Here is an 18,204-nt window from a genome sequence, read left to right on the forward strand (position 1 = left end):
AGAGTCAGATATGTTCGTTTCATCTTTCCACTTAAAAATTTGCAGGTACGTAGAGCAGAGTTTGGCCCTAACCTACCTTTGCATTTTGTACCATTTTTCCAGACACGTTACTTCAGACACAAAGAACCATTCACTAGTGCTGGACTTCATATATTTTTATGCCCGTTGCCTTTACACGTAGCTAGTATTTCCTTCCGTCTTTGGTCACCTGACAAACTTTGTTCATTCTTTAAGAGTCAGCTCAAAAGTTACCTCCTCTGTGAAGGCTTCTTGGCGTAGGGAGATGGTGTGGTGAGATTGTCAGGGCTTGAACGATACAAGGACTTGAGGGTTAAATGATACAGTTTGGGTTTTATTTTCAGAGTACTGGTTGTGATGCATGATCACTTTCGGAACTCCTGTTCTGGAGTGCCCCTCTAGCTAACCCTGGTGCTACCTGCATTACCTAATGTTGTAATCATTTGTTCCTGTGCCCTTGCCTTTCCACTTAAATTTTGAGCACCATGAAGGCAAGGGCAGTATGACAGGCCCTTAGTAAATTCTTGTTAGTACTTACCTCCCACAGTTGTGTTGGGGTCTTAAATGAAATGATAGCTGTCATGTGGCCAGCATAGTTCAATCTCAGTAAATGCAAGGTATTTAGTTGATGTTATCATATCACCACTGGAGAGGTAGACCCTGACTTGGGGAATATAGGGTGATTTCTTGAAAGAGGCGAGATTTGATCCAGGACTTAAAGACCGTGTAAGGATTACATTGGTGAGTTTTCATCAAATGGTGTTCAAGACTTTATGAAAAGTCACTGTGAAAGTTGAAACTTAAAATTTTATAATCAGATATTTTTAGCTGTCTGTATGGCCCTTGAAAGGGGAACTATGTCTCATTCTTTCTCATTTTCTTAATAGATCATAGGTACTAAATATAGAACTAATGCATTATTTTATGTAAATAAATAATTATGTCCGAAAGGTGGTAGGGTTTAGGTAAGATTGTCAAGATTCATTTTTAGAAAATTAAAATTCTTAATTTTGTATGAATGTACAAAAGCTCACTTGAATTTGTTTTTACTGACATAAAAACATTAAGGCAGTATATATATTTTAAAACAGCTTGTGCATGTGCCCTTGAGACAATTTGGTGGGTGCATTTTTATCAAAACCATATACACAGTGACATATTAAATGTATCATATTATTATACTAATCATATGACTCTAGAAACAAAAGCAACCAGAAGACTAAAGCCTATCAAAACCATCTTTTTGTTTTTGTACAATGAGATTCTTTTAAAATTTGCCAGTGAATTCATACCAGTATTGAAACCAGATGTAGACTTCCGTCTTTTAGTGTATTAGCTCAGCTATAGAAGTCTTATTTCCACCCCTGATTATTGAGTATTTTATTCATGGTTTATTATCTCTCTCTCACCTTCCTTTATTTATTTTTTTAAATAGACTATAAAATGTGATTCAAATGATTTTAAAATGACATTGCCCCAGTTATATAGCGATAGAAATAAAATTAAACCTGTATTGTTAAAGATAACCTAATTAAGTCCACAGATGAAGTACTCTCTTGATAAAAATTTTTCATTGGAAAGGATTTTGACAGATACCACTAAATGAAGTGTCAGCTGTGGTTTGAGAATGGATCTAAGAGTTTCCCATCTTAGAACAGAAATCTTACATTGGTTACCTCCTTCTGTATAAAGTAAGATCCTCTCTCCCGTGTGTGTGTGTGTGTGTGTGTGTGTGTGTGTGTGTGTGTGTGTGTGTGTGTGTGTTTAAAAACCTGACCATTTTGAAATAGCTGGATATGGTCTGGTCTATCTGAACTGATGAAAAGTTTTAATTATAGAAATGAAAATGATACTACTTTAAATTTTATATAGTAATGGGAATAGTTCCCTCTGTTGCCAAATAGAATTCTAGTCACTTTGGTAACTGGCTATGTTTATATAAAAGAAATTTCATATATTTAAAGGTTGTTTGAGAACAAAACGCTATTTAAGAAAATGACTGTCAACTATTTGACTTCTTGCCTTCCTTCTTTCCCTTCTTTCCCTTCTTTTTAACAAAATAGTGTGTGTAAAGGACATGAAATAAAATAGTGTGTGTAAAGGACATGAAATAAACATCTTGTTCAAGGTCTATTGTATAGTTTCCATTAAATAAACACAAGTTCCCATCTCATTCTTCTCTATTAGTGCCACAAAATGCTTGTGAAATGTTGATACTGCTTTTATCCACAGTTCATTTGATACCATTGACATTTATTTAAAAGAGGCCAGGCAAACATTTATTCCTTCAGATGTGCTGAGATTTACCTGCATTTTGGTACTTAGAAGGCTGAAATTTGGCCCATCGCTTTTTTTTTTTTTAACCATTTTTCTCATCTTAATAGAAGGGAAAAAAATAGGCCTTACTTGATTTCTGAGTGCCATTTCATAACTATTATACTATTCTTTAGTTAATTATTTGAATTATTCTTTTGAAATCTTTCCTTTTTCTGGATGGTGAGCTACTGTTTTTATTCAGAGCCTAATTTTAATGCCACTTCCGCTTTCTTCCCTAGTTAATTGCTCTCCACTGTGGTCCCATTTCACTTTGAAAAGTGTTTTTTTAATAATAGTTTCTGAGTTTTGAAGTCTGTCTTTCATGCTAGATTGGAGCCACAAAAGGTTAGGTTAAAGATTTTTTAAATTCAATGTAGAGCAGGTGCTCAATAAATGTTTTTTTCAGTGAATGAGTGATATCTAGGGCTTTTTGGAAAATACTTCTGCATTCTTAGATCACTTTCACACATGCTTAATATTCTTCCTGTCTGCCACACATGTGCTCTTATCCTTGGCAACATTGTGATCCATATGGGATAATTTTATAATTGATTCCTCATTGTTTTAATTTGCTTTTCTTTGATAATAACTGAAGTTTAATATTTTCTGTGTATGTTAACAGCTTTATTTTTAGTTTTTGTATATTTGTGAATTGTATATTCATTTCTTTGCCTATTTGTGGGGTTTTATTGTTTTTCTGAAAGATTTATGTGAGCTCTTTATGTTCTAAATCTATACACTAAATATCTTACTACATTTTCTATATTTTTCTGTTTTCTAAGCTTGTAGTTTTTATGTAGACAAAGCTAATAAATTCTCATATTTTTTGTTTGCTTTTTTTGATGAGAAACTGCTTTTCTGCCTACTGGTTTGATACTTTGATTTTCTTCTATTTTTATTTAAATCATTTAAAAATGTTTAAATCATTGATCTATGGGTTTGTTTTAGTGGTATTAAGCGTATACTTTTTAAATTAAATTAAATTTAATTGGATTTTATTATGTTAGTCACCATACAGTACATCATTAGTTTTTGATGTAGTGTTCCATGATTCATTGTTTTCGTACAACACCCAGTGCTCCATATAGTTTCAATAAAATACTCACTAAGCCACTTACAGTGTCCTCAGTTAAGGTTACTTTTCAGGCCAAGTGAGTGTCCTTGCAGAATTTATTAACAGTATACTTGTTTTGTTTGGCAGGCACACCATTTAAAATAATCTACATTTGAATGCTGGGATGAGGCAGGCGTTCAGTTTTACTGCTTGTTTATGGCTGGTATCTATCCCTAATTTAACCATTGGTATTATGGTTGGTGACACTTTTGATTAGACACTGCCTTTACTAATTGTCAAATATTTTGAATATCATCCTTGGAGCAAGCCTTGCAACTCCGTGTTTTCTTATATTGAAACCAATTCATATATTCATGTTTGTGTAAGCCGGAAGACATGGGCTTTGCCACTTAATATTTGTATGATATCTGACAGACCACTTTATTTCTCTGAATTTGTTTCCTCATCTAAAAAAAGGACGATGTGTTTCTGTTTACTTAATTGAGTTGTTGTGAGACTCATAAAATACTCCTTATAACCATAAAGTAGTATAAAAATTTAAGACAGTGTTATACCTCTGTTCTAGAAAATGTTACTGTTTATTGTTGTTTAAATGATTTTATTGAGGGATAGAAACCTTTCATTTCATAATCGAAGTTAAAAGGCCTAATGTGTAGATACCTCATTCAAGCTTTAATATTCAACTGGATTGTTAAAATAATACTGTATCACATATAACTTTAAGATGTATCCATGTACTAGTATGAATGATTGGATATTGTGTCATTTTTTGATTAGGGCAGGATATAAGGTGACCCCTGAAGTAAGGGGAGGAGTTAATTACAAAGAGAGAAAAGCCTAATGAGAGAGGGCCTTTATAAATTTTATACAATTTGATTCAGTTCTGCCCTCTCCACCTTTAATCATTCAGGGCCAAATACAGGCCATGCCCTCGGTAGTCTTAGAAGCTTCATAAGGACTGAGACTGTCCATGTCTTCGCCTGCAACACCTGGCACCTTTAACAGAATCTGTGTAAGTCAGTGAAGTAGATACTTGTCAAGAGAATTAAAAAATGGATGTCTGATTTAGTGTGAATTTATTTCTGTTACGACTATGAAGATCTTTTGTAAATATAGAATCATAGAGTTGGAATGAACTTTTGAAATCATCTTGCAAAGCTAGACGGTTCATGAATCAGTATATCTTTGGCAGATCTTTAGTCTTGCTGTGAATTTGTCTAGGGGCAGTTTCTTTATAGCACTGAAATCAGATCTTGAGACCTTGAAGTATAGCAAGTCTGTTTAATCCTGAACTTTCTCTAGTATAGCTCCGCAAGGTAGGGTACAGATGCGGAGATAACAAATCAAAGAGTTAATGAAGGATTAGCGACTTGTTGATCGGAAATAATGGAATGTTAAGAGGATAAAAATTGAAGTCTAGGTAACCGAAAAGGTCAGCATTGAAGTAATTAAACATGACACAGTTTTACGGGCTGGTGCTGCTTTTGTAGCACCCCCGAGTTCTTTAATTTTTATACCGGGAGTGGGGTGAGGGGAAAAATCCAGGCACCTAGGACAGCACCACTACCTTGCACACCTTCTGCAGTGGTACATTGTGGTGGCCCTCAATGACGCTCCTGCCTCCCACTCTCCCACCTTGGCTGTAAACCGTTAATTTATGTGGTATTGCCTTTCTTTTTATGACTGCTGTATCTATTCTTTTATTATTTATCAAGTGCTAACGATAGCCAGGCAGGTTCCAAGCATTGTGGATAATCAGTGAACAGAAGAAGGATCCCTGCTCTTGTGGACCCTTTCTCAGTGCAGTGCTGTCCAATAGAAACGTGAAATGAGCCACAAATGTAATTTAAAATTTCCTGGTAGCCACATTAAAAAAGAAAAAAGTGATAGGTGAAATTAACTTTAGTAATATATTAAATATATTAGTATATAGCACCATTGTTATATTAAATAATATATCTAATACTATTGTAATAGTATTAATAACTTATGTTCAACATTAATACATTTTATAATATTAGTATATAAATATTTAAAGGTATAATTAATTTAAAAATTATTAATGAGGTACTTTGTCTTCTCTTCTTAGTACTAAGCTTTGAACTTTGGTGTATATTTTATATTTATAACATAACTCAGTTTGGGTTAGCTATGTTTCACATGCTTGGGAGCTGCTGTATTGGGCAGTGCACTTTCGAACATAGTGCCTACGTTAGACCACCTGGTCTAAGATAGAAAATAAATTCCTGGTAGTACTAGAATTTTCAGATAATCCAGGCTCCTTACCCTTGGCCTGTGAAGCCTTGGGTGATCCGGCTCATGCATGTCTCCCAGATCTCATCTCTTCCTGACTCACTAAACTTGAGCCTTCTTTCTTGAACTCAAATATGGGAGGTTTTTTCCTGAATCATGTTTTTTTTAAATCTTGTTTCCTTTGTGTGGAATGTCGTATTCCCAGATAGCCAGTTACATGGTTAGCTCTCTCATGTCATTTGAGACTTCAGCAAAAATGTCTTTCAGGCCTTCTTTGATGGCTACTCTAAAGAGCCTTTCTCAGTTATTCTTAGTCAGTAGCTTTCTGTTTTATTGTTCTGATAGCAGTTGTCACTGTTTTCTGCCTTACCCTATTTCCTGTTATCATCAAATTATCCCTTCCTTGTAGAATATAAGCTCCATGAGAGAAAGTACACTTCTCGTTGTATTCATTGTTGTATCCCCAGCAACTGGTGTAATTCCTGCCATGTAGTTGGTGCTTGATAAATATTTATTGAATGAATAAAAGGCATTCTGGATCAGGTATCTTGCACTAGAGTGGATTTACCAAGTAAGTCAGATCCTTACATTACCACTGAGGAGTGTAGGATTGAGAAATGGTTTAGAGTAATCTTAGCGTCTTATAATTTGGAAAGGATGAGGGGAAGTTGGCATTTCAGAGGTTAGGGAAGGTCAAGGTTGTTTGTTTCTTTTCTCCCTCCCTCCCTCCTTTCTTTCTTCCTCTCCCCTCCTCTCCCCTACTTTCTTTTATAAAGAAAGCAAACTTATCTAAAGCCAGCACATTATTCAAGTACAAATAAACATGTACATTTATAACAATATATATTAGTGTTACATATAAATGTAAACTGTCTTCCAATTTGTTTAGGAATTTTAACATGGTTAGGGTTTTTTTTTAATGGAGATGAAATTCACATAACATAAAATTAGCCATTTTAAAGTGAACAATTCGATGGTCTGAGTGTATTCACCATATATAATCACCACCTTTGTCTAGTTTAAAAATATTTTCATCACCCCAAACCGATTAAGCGGTTATACCTTGTTTTCCCTACCCTGCTTCAGCCCCTGGCAACCACCAATATCCTTTCTTTCTCTAAGGATTTACCTATTGTGAATATTTCATATAAATGTGTCCTTTTGTTCTGGCTTCTTTTACTTAGTGTTTTTGAAGTCCATCCACTTTGTAGCATGTGTCAGTACTTTATTCTTTTTTATGGCTGAATAATATTCCACTGTATGTATATGCCATATTTTATCCATTCATCTGTTTTTTTTTTAAGGTTTTATTTATTTATTTGAGAGAGAGAGGGAGAGGGAGCATGAGCAGGGGGAGGGACAGAGGGAGAAGCAGACTCTCCGCTGAGCAGGGAGTCCAACTGGAGACTTGATCCCAGGCCCCCGGGATCATGACCCGAGCTGAAGGCAGACACTTAATCAACTGAGCCACCCAGGTGCCCCTGCATTCATCTGTTGATAGACATTTGGGTTGTTTCAACCTTTTGGCCATTGTGAGTAGTATTATTATGGACATTCCTGTATGTATATTTGTTTGAGTACTAGTTTTCAGTTATTTTGAATATATACCTAGGAATGGAATTGCTGGGTCATATGGTAATTTTGTCTTTAACTTTTTTTATTTAACTTTTTGAGGAATGAAATACTGTTTTCCACAGAAGCTGCACTATTTTACATTCTCACTGTCAGTGTCCAAGAGCTCCAGTTTCTTCACATCCTTGCCAGTGCTGTTGTTTTCTTTCTTCTTCTTCTTTTTTTTTTTTTATTATAGCCATACTAGTGAGTGTGAAGTGGTACCTCATTGTGGTTTTAATTTGTATTTCCTAATGACCAATGATGATGACAATTGAACATCTGTCTTTTCATATATGGCCATTTATATGTCTTTTTTGGGAAATGTCTGTTTAAGTCCTTTGCCTATGTTTAAATTGGGGTTTTTTTTGTTGTTGAGTTGTAAGCGTTATTTATATATTCTGGATACTAGACCCTTATCAGATGTATGATTTGCAAATATTTTCTCCCATTTTGTAGGTTGTCATTTCACTTTCTTAATATTCTTTAATGCACAAAATTTTTGATTTTGATGAAGTCTAATTTATCATTTTTCCTCTTGTTGCTTTACTTTTGATATTATACTTAATGATCCATTGCCAAACCAACAATCATGAAGATTTACCCCTATGTTTTATGGTTTTAACTCATATTTAAGTTGTTGACCTATTTTGAGTAAATTTTTAAATATGGTGTGAGGTAGGAGTCCAACTTCATTTTTTTTTTTTTTTGCATGTGAATATGCAGTTGTTCTGAAGTTGTTTCTTAATGAGACATGAGCCACTGTGGCATTGGTGGTAGTTGAAGCAAACGTCTTCCAGTAATTACTTTCACATTCTACAGTCTGAAAGCAGTTTTTTGTTTGTTTTTTTAAAGATTTATTTATTTATTTTAGAGACAGAGGGTGCACATGTGGGGGGTGGGAGGGGCAGAGGGAGAGGGAGAGAGAGAGTCTTAAGCAGACTTCACGTTGAGTAGGGAGCCTGATGCTGGGCTTGATCTCACAACCATGAGATCACAAACTGAGCCAGAACTGAGAGTTGGATACTCAACCAACTGTGCCACCCAGGTGCCCCTTCATAGTCTTTATATATGTGTGTGTGTGTATAAATATATATGAATAATTATTCAAGTATAATTAACATACAGTGTTATATTAGTTTCAGGTGTGCAATATAATGATTCCACAATTCTTGACATTTCTCAGTGATCAAGATAAGTGTACTGTTAATCCCCTTTATCTATTTCACTCATCCCCTCCCTCATCCACATCCCCTGTGACAACCACCAGTTCTCTATATTTGAGAGTCTGGTTCATTTGTCTCTTTTTTTCTTTGCCTGTTCATTTGTTTCCTAAATTCCACACATGAGTAAAATCATATGGTATTTGTCTTTCTCTGACTTATTTCACTTAACATTATACCCTTTAGGTCCATCCATGTTGTTGCCGTTGGCAAGATTTCATTCTTTTTTATGGCTGAATAATATTCCTGTGTGTGTGTGTGTGTGTGTAGATGAATGGACACTTGATGCTGCAATAAACATAGGGCTGCATATACATTTTTGAATTAGTGTTTTCATTTTCTTTGGGTAAATACCCAGTAGTGGAATTATTGTATCATATGGTAATTCTATTTTTAATTTTTTTGAAGACCCTCCATATTGTTTTTCACAGTGGTTGCATCAATTTGCATTCCCACCAACAATTGTATGAGGGTTCCTTTTACTTCACATCATTACCAACACTTGCTATTTCTTGTGTTTTTGATTTTAGCCATTCTGACAGGTATAAAGTGATGTCTCATTGTGGTTTTAATTTGCATTTCCCTGATGATGAGTGATGTTGAGCATCTTTTCATATGTCTGTTAGCCACCTGTATGTCTTTGGAAAAATGTCAGTTCAGCTGCTCTGCCCATTTTTAATGGATTATTTGTTTTTTTGTGTGTATGTTGAGTTGTATAAGTTCTTTATATATTTTGGATAGCAATCCCTTATTGGATGTATGTTTTGCAGATATATTTTTCCCTCAGTAGTTTGCCTTTTTGTTTTGTTTATGGCTCCTTTTCTGTGTAAAACCTTTTTATTTTGATGTGTCCCAATAGTTGAATTTTGCTTTTGTTTCCCTTGCCAGAGGAAACATATTTAGGGAAATGTTTCTATGGCTGATGTCAAAGAAATTATTGCCTGTGTTTTCTTCTAGTAATTTTATGGTTTCAGGTCTCACATTTAGGTCTTTAATCCATTTTGAGTTTATTTTTGTGTATGGTGTAAGAAAATGGTCCAGTTTCATTCTTTTGCATGTAGCTGTCCAGTTTTCCTAGTACCATTTGTTGAAAAGACTGTCTCTTTCCCATTGTACATTCTTGAGTTCTTGGTTGTAGATTAATTGACCATAAATATTTAGGTTTATTGCTGGGCTTAATGTTTGTTCCATTGATATATGTGTCTGTTTTTACACCAGTACCATATTGTTTTACTGTTTTGATTACTACAGCTTTATAGTATAATATTTTTATATTTTTAATTTCCCCTCTATCTTTCTATTATCCCATTGTTGGGTATTTGAATTTTCTTTCTTTTTTTTCCTTCTCATACAAAGTAGTGTCCTCTATCTTTGTATAAATTGGAACTTTCCCCTTCCATCAGCTTATCTTGGGTTATATTTGCTCGTTGTGCTTAGAGCAAAAGTAGATTTATTGTTATGAACTTCTAATATCACTTGGATATATTTAAAAGCTAAGAGGGTGGGGGCGCCTGGGTGGCTCAATCGTTAAGTGTCTACCTTCGGCTCAGGTCATGGTCCCAGGGTCCTGGGATCGAGCCCCGCATCGGGCTCCCTGCTCAGCGGGAATCCTCCTTCTCCCTCTCCCACTCCCCCTGCTTGTGTTCCCTCTCTCACTGTCTCTCTCTGTCAAATAAATAAATAAAATCTTAAAAAACAGAAAAGCTAAGAGGGTGTTTTCAACAAAAATAGAAGCTTTCATAGATGGCACTTGAACAAGGTTTGTCAAGAGAGGCCATATAACATAGTGGTTAAAAGCATATAGTTAAGACAGAACTCACATCTTGGTTCCATCTTGTGTGTGACCAGAGGAATTTACTGAACCTCTTTGCAGTTACTTTCTCATTTGTCAGATGGTGGTAATAATAGGATCTCACTTGTAGGGTTGTCTTAAGGATAAATGAGCTATAATGCATGCAAAATGATTAGCACCACGGCTGGTACGGGTAACACAGGCTCCATTGCCATAGCTACTAAGAATGTTTCTTTTCCTTCTTTTTGCCGCGGCTGCTTTTCTCCCTTCTCCCCCCTTTTCCTTCCCCTGACAACCTTTGTTTGTGTTTCCGTTTTCCTAGTCTTTCTCTGGAATTTTTATTTTGGAGTTCTCCTTCTCAGGGCCAGCAACCCAGGATTTGGGTGGTTTAGGATGACCTGGCTGGAAGAGGAGGAGAGGTATGGGCAGAATCGCTTCATGCAGGAGACTCTTGGCAAGCCACCCTTGTTTCCTTCCCTTTGCGTAAAACTGTTGATTTTCATTTCCATCAAGAATTAGTGACATCATAGGGAAGAATGTCTAAATTTACTTTCAGGACGGGTAGCTGTGATATTGTTACCTCAGTGTCCGAAGATGTGGGAAATAGTGATTTCTTAGGGTCGTGTTGATTCTTGGGGTAGGTTATGTGCTTTAGGAGTGACATTGATAATTTTAAAGAAAGGAATTTAATACTGAAAATTATTCTTCATCAGTAAAATGTGTCATAAGAGTGACAAAGAATATGTGTGAAGAAAAAGAAGTTCACAGTTCGTTATCTTTTTAGCCTTTTCCTAGAGGTTTAATGGTCATTAGAAAGAAGTGTTTGCCACCGGTGCTCTTTTGTAAGAGTTTATCTAGCATGGTTTTTCAATCTAGTTTTAAAAATATTTCTTTCCAGTTAACAGAAGATGAAATTGCAACTATTCTTAAATCTACTTTGAAAGGACTAGAATATTTGCACTTTATGAGAAAAATACACAGAGATATAAAAGCTGGAAATATTCTCCTCAATACAGAAGGACATGCAAAATTGGCCGATTTTGGAGTGGCTGGTCAGTTAACAGTAAGTGTAATAATTTTGGAACCACTTGTGGCATATATGTCCAGGTTTGATTGTACCTGAATGTTGATAACTTTTTGGAGGGGGTGATGGGAAGAAATACATAACTACATTGTTCTTGGGGAGAAGGAGCCATAATTTCAGTATTATTTATTATTTTTATTTACAATTTGAGACATTGAATGAATATGAAAAAAATGTTGTCATTGAAATGCTTAAATGTTTAGAAAAGAAAGCTACATTGATCCATTTCTGTAGCTTCAATTGTTACAGTACTATTTTTAATGACTGTCTTTAATGAAGGTGGAGATAAGTTACTTGTGGACTCTTGCTTTTTACAGAATTCAGAATTCCTAAATATGTCATTGTCAGTTGAAATTGGAGGAAAATAGTCAATGTTTTATATAATCTGTAGTATTTGAGGGTTTCACTATACAGTTCAATGACTATGTTGGCAAACAGAGTCCCTTAGTGTTTTTGTAGTAGTATTTATTTATGTCATTGTAATGTTTTTGCAGGATACAATGGCAAAACGCAATACTGTGATAGGAACTCCGTTTTGGATGGCTCCTGAAGTAATTCAAGAAATAGGCTATAACTGTGTGGCTGACATCTGGTCCCTTGGCATTACTTCTATAGAAATGGCTGAAGGAAAACCTCCGTATGCTGATATACATCCCATGAGGGTAAGAAAATGATCGTTTGCTAAAAACGTTATATAAGTGGCAGTTTTGTAATGTCAGTGTAAATAAATAAATATAAAGTAAATTAAGTAAGTTGATTTGAACTTTGGTTCTGTGCAAAAAATAATAAAATTATCTGTCAGAGGTTAGTGATGTTACTTTTTTCCTCCCACATCCTCAATTGTGAGAAAAGAAGTGAAGGCTATATTTCTCTTTACACTCTGTTTTCCTCCCCCAAAAATATACCTGTAAATTTCCCTTTGCTTTTCAATAGAAGAAAGTCACTATATTCTTCAGTTTATCCGTCATTTTCTCAGTGTGGCCGTGGAGACCTTGGAAAAAATCAATTCTCACTTTTCTACCTACTCTGCAAATTCTGCCTTTCTGTGTTTTTGTTTTCCTTTTTTTCTTTTCTCATCTGAAGCTTGTGTTTAAAAAGCCTGACTTCTAATATTGCTGCATACCTGTAGGCAAATTAATCTTATTCCTTCGGTTGGTACTTGGTGAGAAAAATAGAATTCCTTTTTTGAGCATTATTATATACTTCTATGAACTCCTTTTTCCAGGATGATTTTTTTGAGTTTGAAATATGTAACTTCCATATTCAAGTCCAATTGCCTCTGCTTCAGGGTTTGTGATGATATATAGAGTTTTTAGTTTTCTTAGTGGTGAATCTCAATTCATTATAGATAAGGACATCTGTCTTTGTGAACTTATTGCCCCCTAGTGGCTGGAGCCTCCTCAAGAAGGAGAAAGAAAAGAGAGAGAGAGGTAGTGTGTGTGTGTGTGTGTGTGTGTGTGTGTGTGTGTGTGTGTGTGTGTGTGTGTGTGTGTGTAGAAGAGAAGATGGTGTCAGGAGGACAGGAGAAATGTGTTAAGTAAATAGATGGGAGGAAAGAGAATGCAGTATTTTGGAACATCTGAAGAAGAATAAATTGGAATTATTTCTGATAATACAATTCTATTGTGGATTGAATTTCAGTAATATAAGCAACAGTGTACTCTACTGAAAATATTTAATAATCTGCCTGCCATTTTATAGAGAATTCTGAGTAATACAATTGCGTATAATATGTATCATCTTCCTTGTGTATATAAATTACTTTAGCTAAAGTAAAAAATAAAAATGACATGAATTGTGTGTTTGCAAAATTACATGAAAAATCATAAGGTTAACATAAAACCAGCAACACAAATTCTCATTTCTTCTCTGATTATTACTTATCTTTGGTACTTTAAGTTATAATATTTTAAGGTGATCCTCAAACTAGGTGTATTTGAATTTGAATTAGTGAGGTTAACTCAATTATCCAAGGCATCCTAGGCAAGTGCCAGAGCTGGGATTTAACCCAGGTCTTAGATTATTACTCTTCTGCTTCTTCCTTGTGTGTAGATCTTATTTTCCCAACCTCATAGATCAACATATTAAATTTGACCCTGAAGTAGTCTCTCAAATAGGTAGTAAGGAATTGTAGTATGTGGTTCCCAACTTCCAGGATCTTAAAATATCACTTGACAGTTTAAATTCACACATATGAAATAGTAAAAATACACTTGAAGATAGTATTTTTCTTTGAAATTCTATCTATCTACCTACCTACCTATCAATCATCTATCTATTTTTCTATCCATCAGCATCTTTCTATCTCACTTTTTTCTACCAGTCTCAATCCTACTCATTCAAGTCTCAGGTCAGATATTATTTCTACATAAAGCCTTCCTTGGTAGCTACCACCTAAGTAAATTTCTGTTTTAAAGATTTTATTATTTATTTAGAGAGGGAGAGGGGGATGGGACAGAGGGAGATGGAGAGAAGCTGAAGCAGATTCTGCGCTGAGTGTGGAGCCCAATGTGGAACTCAATCTCACGACCCTGAGATCATAACCTGAGCCGAAATCAAGAGTTGGATGCTTACCCAACTGAGCCACCCAGGCGCCCCTAAGTAAATTTCATTCTTTCCTCACAACTTGTATATAGGCGTTTTTTAGCCCTGTAATTCTTTGGACAGTTTTTCAAATGTTACCTTGTGCATTTCCAAACACAGCAAGGTTTTAGGTTTCTATTTAAATTATGTTACAATTATTTAGCCTTTCTCATGTTTCTGCACTGCTTTATACAAAGTCAAGTATAAACTGCAGGTATTGGGAAACTCTTGAGATCATGTGACAGATACAAGTTTTCCAAAATTTGAATTTTCACTTGAAAGCTCAGATTTTATCATTGGCAACAAGTATGATAGTTTTCTTTGAAATGACAGGTTCACTTGGTTCATTTTTGAGAGAATGTCAATCAAATGCCCAAGTCTGAATAGCCATAGTTTTTCTGTCAGTTATTCCTTCAGGTAAAAATGGTGTTCCTTGAAAAAAGAGTTGCAGCTTGTTTAGCTTGCTGTTCAGTCACACAAGTGTTTTTCCTTGAGATAATCCTTGTTCTTCTGTGTGCAGGGCAGGTGCTTTGTGTGTATTTCTCATTTTGTCACAGAGAATATTAAAAAGATATGCATTCAAGAGTGGAATTTTAATAAAATTAATAATATTTCCTGCTTCACCAAGGCTTAGATTAGTTTGGTGGGAGGTCAGGTTGAGGAGAAAAGAAAGAGCTGTCCAAGAGAGAAAAACAGATTGTTGAGGATTCAGCTAAAGTTGGAACGTGAGAATTGTGTTGTCACCAATGTGATTCTTTGCTCAAGCCTTGCTTTAGCAATGCTCAGCAGCGGAGTGCAGCGCCTTACGGCCTTGATCTCAGGTTTGGGTCTAAATGAATGAGTTTCTTGGAACGACAGGGCTACTGGGCATTTAAGGATGCTGTCGAGAGACTTGTTCAGGTGGTTACCAAGGGGGTCTAGCCTGGAAAGAGGGGAGAGGGTATAAGGTAAGGGAGCTAGACAGCGTTCTTCACTCTTGCTGCATAGCAGGTACCTGTTGAGCTTTGAAAAAATTCTGGTGCCGGAGCCTCCCGCAAAGCAATTATTTCAGAATCTCAGTCTTTTCAGTGAGGTTAGCGAGCCAATAAAGTGGTAGTTAAGGTATGGGAGAGCTGTTAGTATATGAAACTCTGATTAGTGAGTGAAATAGTGAAGTTTTTTTTTAATTAAATAATTTTCTTATTTTAACCACTCTGTAAAATAAATGTTTCAATCTCTATTTTAATGAGTGGATTGGCTGAAATGGATATTTAAAGAATTATGTTTTTTATTAAGATGACACAGCTTAGAAGTGGCAGAACTAAGATATGAACTTGGGCTAGTCCATTTCTTGCCTTGGCAAAAAGGAAGTATCTTTTGTGTTTATATGTCAACTGTATGCAAATGGAGTGGCTAGCAAAATTAAAAATGTGCCAACATTTTAATCTCATAATTATTAATTTAAAATACGAACCTTCTAAATTTTTCAGTGGGAAGAAATATGGACAAAATTTTTTTTTTTTTTTTAGAGAGAGAGCGCATGCATGAGTTGATAGGGAAGAAGGGCGGGTGGGGGTGGGGAGAGAGAGAGAGAGAGAATCTTAGCAGGCTCCACACCCAGCACAGAGCCCAATGCAGGGCTCGAGCTCACAACCCTGAGATCATGACCTGAGCTGAAATCAAAGTCGAACGCTTAGCCGACTGAACCACCCAGGCACTTCAATATGGTAGAATTTTTTATGTTCCACTCCTATTTTTTTTTTTTTTTGGTAGCACTGTAGCTTATGAGATAACCAATAGTTTACAAAGTTGTCACAGTGGAATGAAGATAGGAATGATGGAAAGACCACTACAACAGATGGAGGCAAAGAATGCTAGTTTTTTTAAGTAAAGGATATTCTATGATTTACTGCATATAGATGGCTCTCTGGAATAGGAGGCTAAGTTAGGGTGTGGTGGGCCAGCTTCCCTAGCCTTTACATCCTAGTCCTTCTGAAATTCTCTCTGGCCGGTTTTACAAGGTTGTAGCCCTTCTCACTATGCCTGCCCTCTAGACGTATGTTATAGAAACAGCCCCAGAACAACGAAGTTGACTCCTAGACTGAGTGAACTGGGGCTTGGTTTCCTAGTCCTGTTCTCAGATACACCATCCTTCTGGTATGCCCAGGCTCCAGGCCTGCCCTGGACCTATGCTTGCTTGGCCAGCAAGAATTAGGGTCAAGATGATATGCATCAGGCTTGGATAATTTAGAATGGGGTTGTTCCTGTCTAAATAGTCACAAATTAATATGGTGGTTTTTCACTGATTAAGCTTTTTGTAGGACATATGTTTTGAGTGTCATTAGAAAATGGAAGTGCTTAAATTGGAACTTGGCTGTGAATTGAAAATGGGTCTTTTGAAAGTGTTAAGGCTGAGGTCATTTGTTTTAGTTTATCATTTATCAAAGATTGATACTTTCTTTAATCATTCCTCAGAGAGAGTCAGAGGTATTTGGGATATAAATATTCAAGGAGGAAAGGGCTATTAAAAACACTGGATTTGGGTGCCTGGGTGGCTCAGTTGGTTAAGCGACTGCCTTCGGCTCGGGTCATGATCCTGGAGTCCCGGGATTGGGTCCCACATCGGGCTCCCTGCTTGGCAGGGAGTCAGCTTCTCCCTCTGACCCTCTTCCCTCTCGTGCTTTCTATCTCTCATTCTCTCTCTCTCTGAAATAAATAAATAAAATAAAAAAAAAACAAAAAAACACTGGATTTGTTTGATGGCAAATGATATAAACTAAATTTTACAGTTTTTATACAGCTTTCTCTCTCTCTCTTTTTTTTTAAGAGAAACTTGTAGTGTATGCAAACTATATCTTTGCTGTGGCGAGAGTAATAATTATCTGTCTAGTAAAAGGCAGTGATGAAATACACATTAAAACATGTAAAGCTGTGTAAGCGGCGGCATGAGAATGTGCTTATAAATTTACATACAGCTAATAGGTTAAAATAGATTGAGTAATGACATAGATTAAGGAATAATGACAAATGGAGGTAAATCTGCTCAAAATGTTAAACAAGTTTTATCGAAACCCAATTTATTTTAAAAGTTTAAATATGAAGATACTGAATTAATTTTGGTCAGTTAAATAGAACTATGTATAATAAATAATAGATAATATAATTTTGAATTCAGTTAACCACACACTTTTTTGGAGATCTGCCCCTTTCTCAGCTCTATAAGAAATAAAATTACCAAAAAAAAAAAAAAAATCAGGAAATGAGTGAATAGTATCATTTTTCTAAATATCTATCCCTGTACCCTGCCATCAAACCCAGGCACATTGTTTCTTAGACATCACTAAGACCCTATTGATTCTTTTAAATACAGTTTTTGTTTTGTTTTCTTTTGTTTTACAAGCTTTTGTGTTTGATTACACATTACCTGGCGTGGTGAAAGGGGTAAGGACAGAAGTGTTTCAGTCAGACTAAGGACTGTTTGAGATAGCCGGCTTTGTGACTGATGATTGCTTGGCATCAACTGAAGGAAAGAAAATAAAATGAGACTAAGAATTTTACTTCTGCACAATATAATATGAATGTTTATTGCCTTTAAAAAATAAGATGTAGAAATATATTGTGTATTTTGGGAAGATTTATGTCAAATATGACTTGAGACATTTGGAGGCATGTAAATGGCAATTTTCTGGAAATTCAACTTATATACAGCTTGACAATCTCTATTTAAGAGTAAAGTAGGAGTTCCTTTACACTAAAAAAAGATCTCTGCTGTCTCTCTGTATATATCCTCACATCACTTATGAAGAAAAGAACCCTGTAGATATTTTCAACATGGAAAAGATATTTTTGATGAATGTTTTTGAAAATGATATTATCTTTCTTTCCTGAAGAACTTTTTCCTTAACCTTGCTGTTTTTTTCCAACTAGCCTCTTCACCCTCATCCCTTTTGGGGAAACAGTGCATTTTAATAAGTGAAATAAATGCTCCAGTACATGCTAAGTAAACACAGACATTAGGAAAAAAAAAATCGCTATACTGCATATTAAAAAATGAAAACACACAGTAGCTTTCCCCTATCTCAAATCACGTGGGTGCTGCTCCTTTCACAACCAAGTGTACTCCTAATCCAACAAGATTTCTTTAAAAAAAAAAAAAAAAAAGAATGAGGCTTTTATAAAAAGAAGGCATTATATCCATGTCTAAGGAGTGAAAACTGAGTTATCCATTTTTTATTAAATAGAACTGAATCAATGACCTCCTTCCTGCCCA

At 35.5% G+C, this 18,204-nt stretch overlaps 1 protein-coding gene across 1 annotated transcript in view; it reads left to right on the forward strand.

The window, feature by feature from the left end:
- STK3 (serine/threonine kinase 3) overlaps positions 1 to 18,204 on the forward strand; it is a 267,876-nt gene that overhangs the window by 80,199 nt on the left and 169,473 nt on the right. Inside the window, exons 5-6 of the mRNA XM_028113356.2 lie at positions 11,187 to 11,351; positions 11,867 to 12,034. Of these exons, the coding sequence (XP_027969157.1) occupies positions 11,187 to 11,351; positions 11,867 to 12,034 (333 nt within the window). The remainder of the gene's footprint in view (positions 1 to 11,186; positions 11,352 to 11,866; positions 12,035 to 18,204) is intronic.

This window comes from Eumetopias jubatus, unplaced genomic scaffold, assembly GCF_037043125.1.
Source record: "Eumetopias jubatus isolate StellerSeaLion01/CBP00866 unplaced genomic scaffold, mEumJub1_p1.0 scaffold_4, whole genome shotgun sequence".
Lineage (NCBI taxonomy): Eukaryota > Metazoa > Chordata > Mammalia > Carnivora > Otariidae > Eumetopias > Eumetopias jubatus.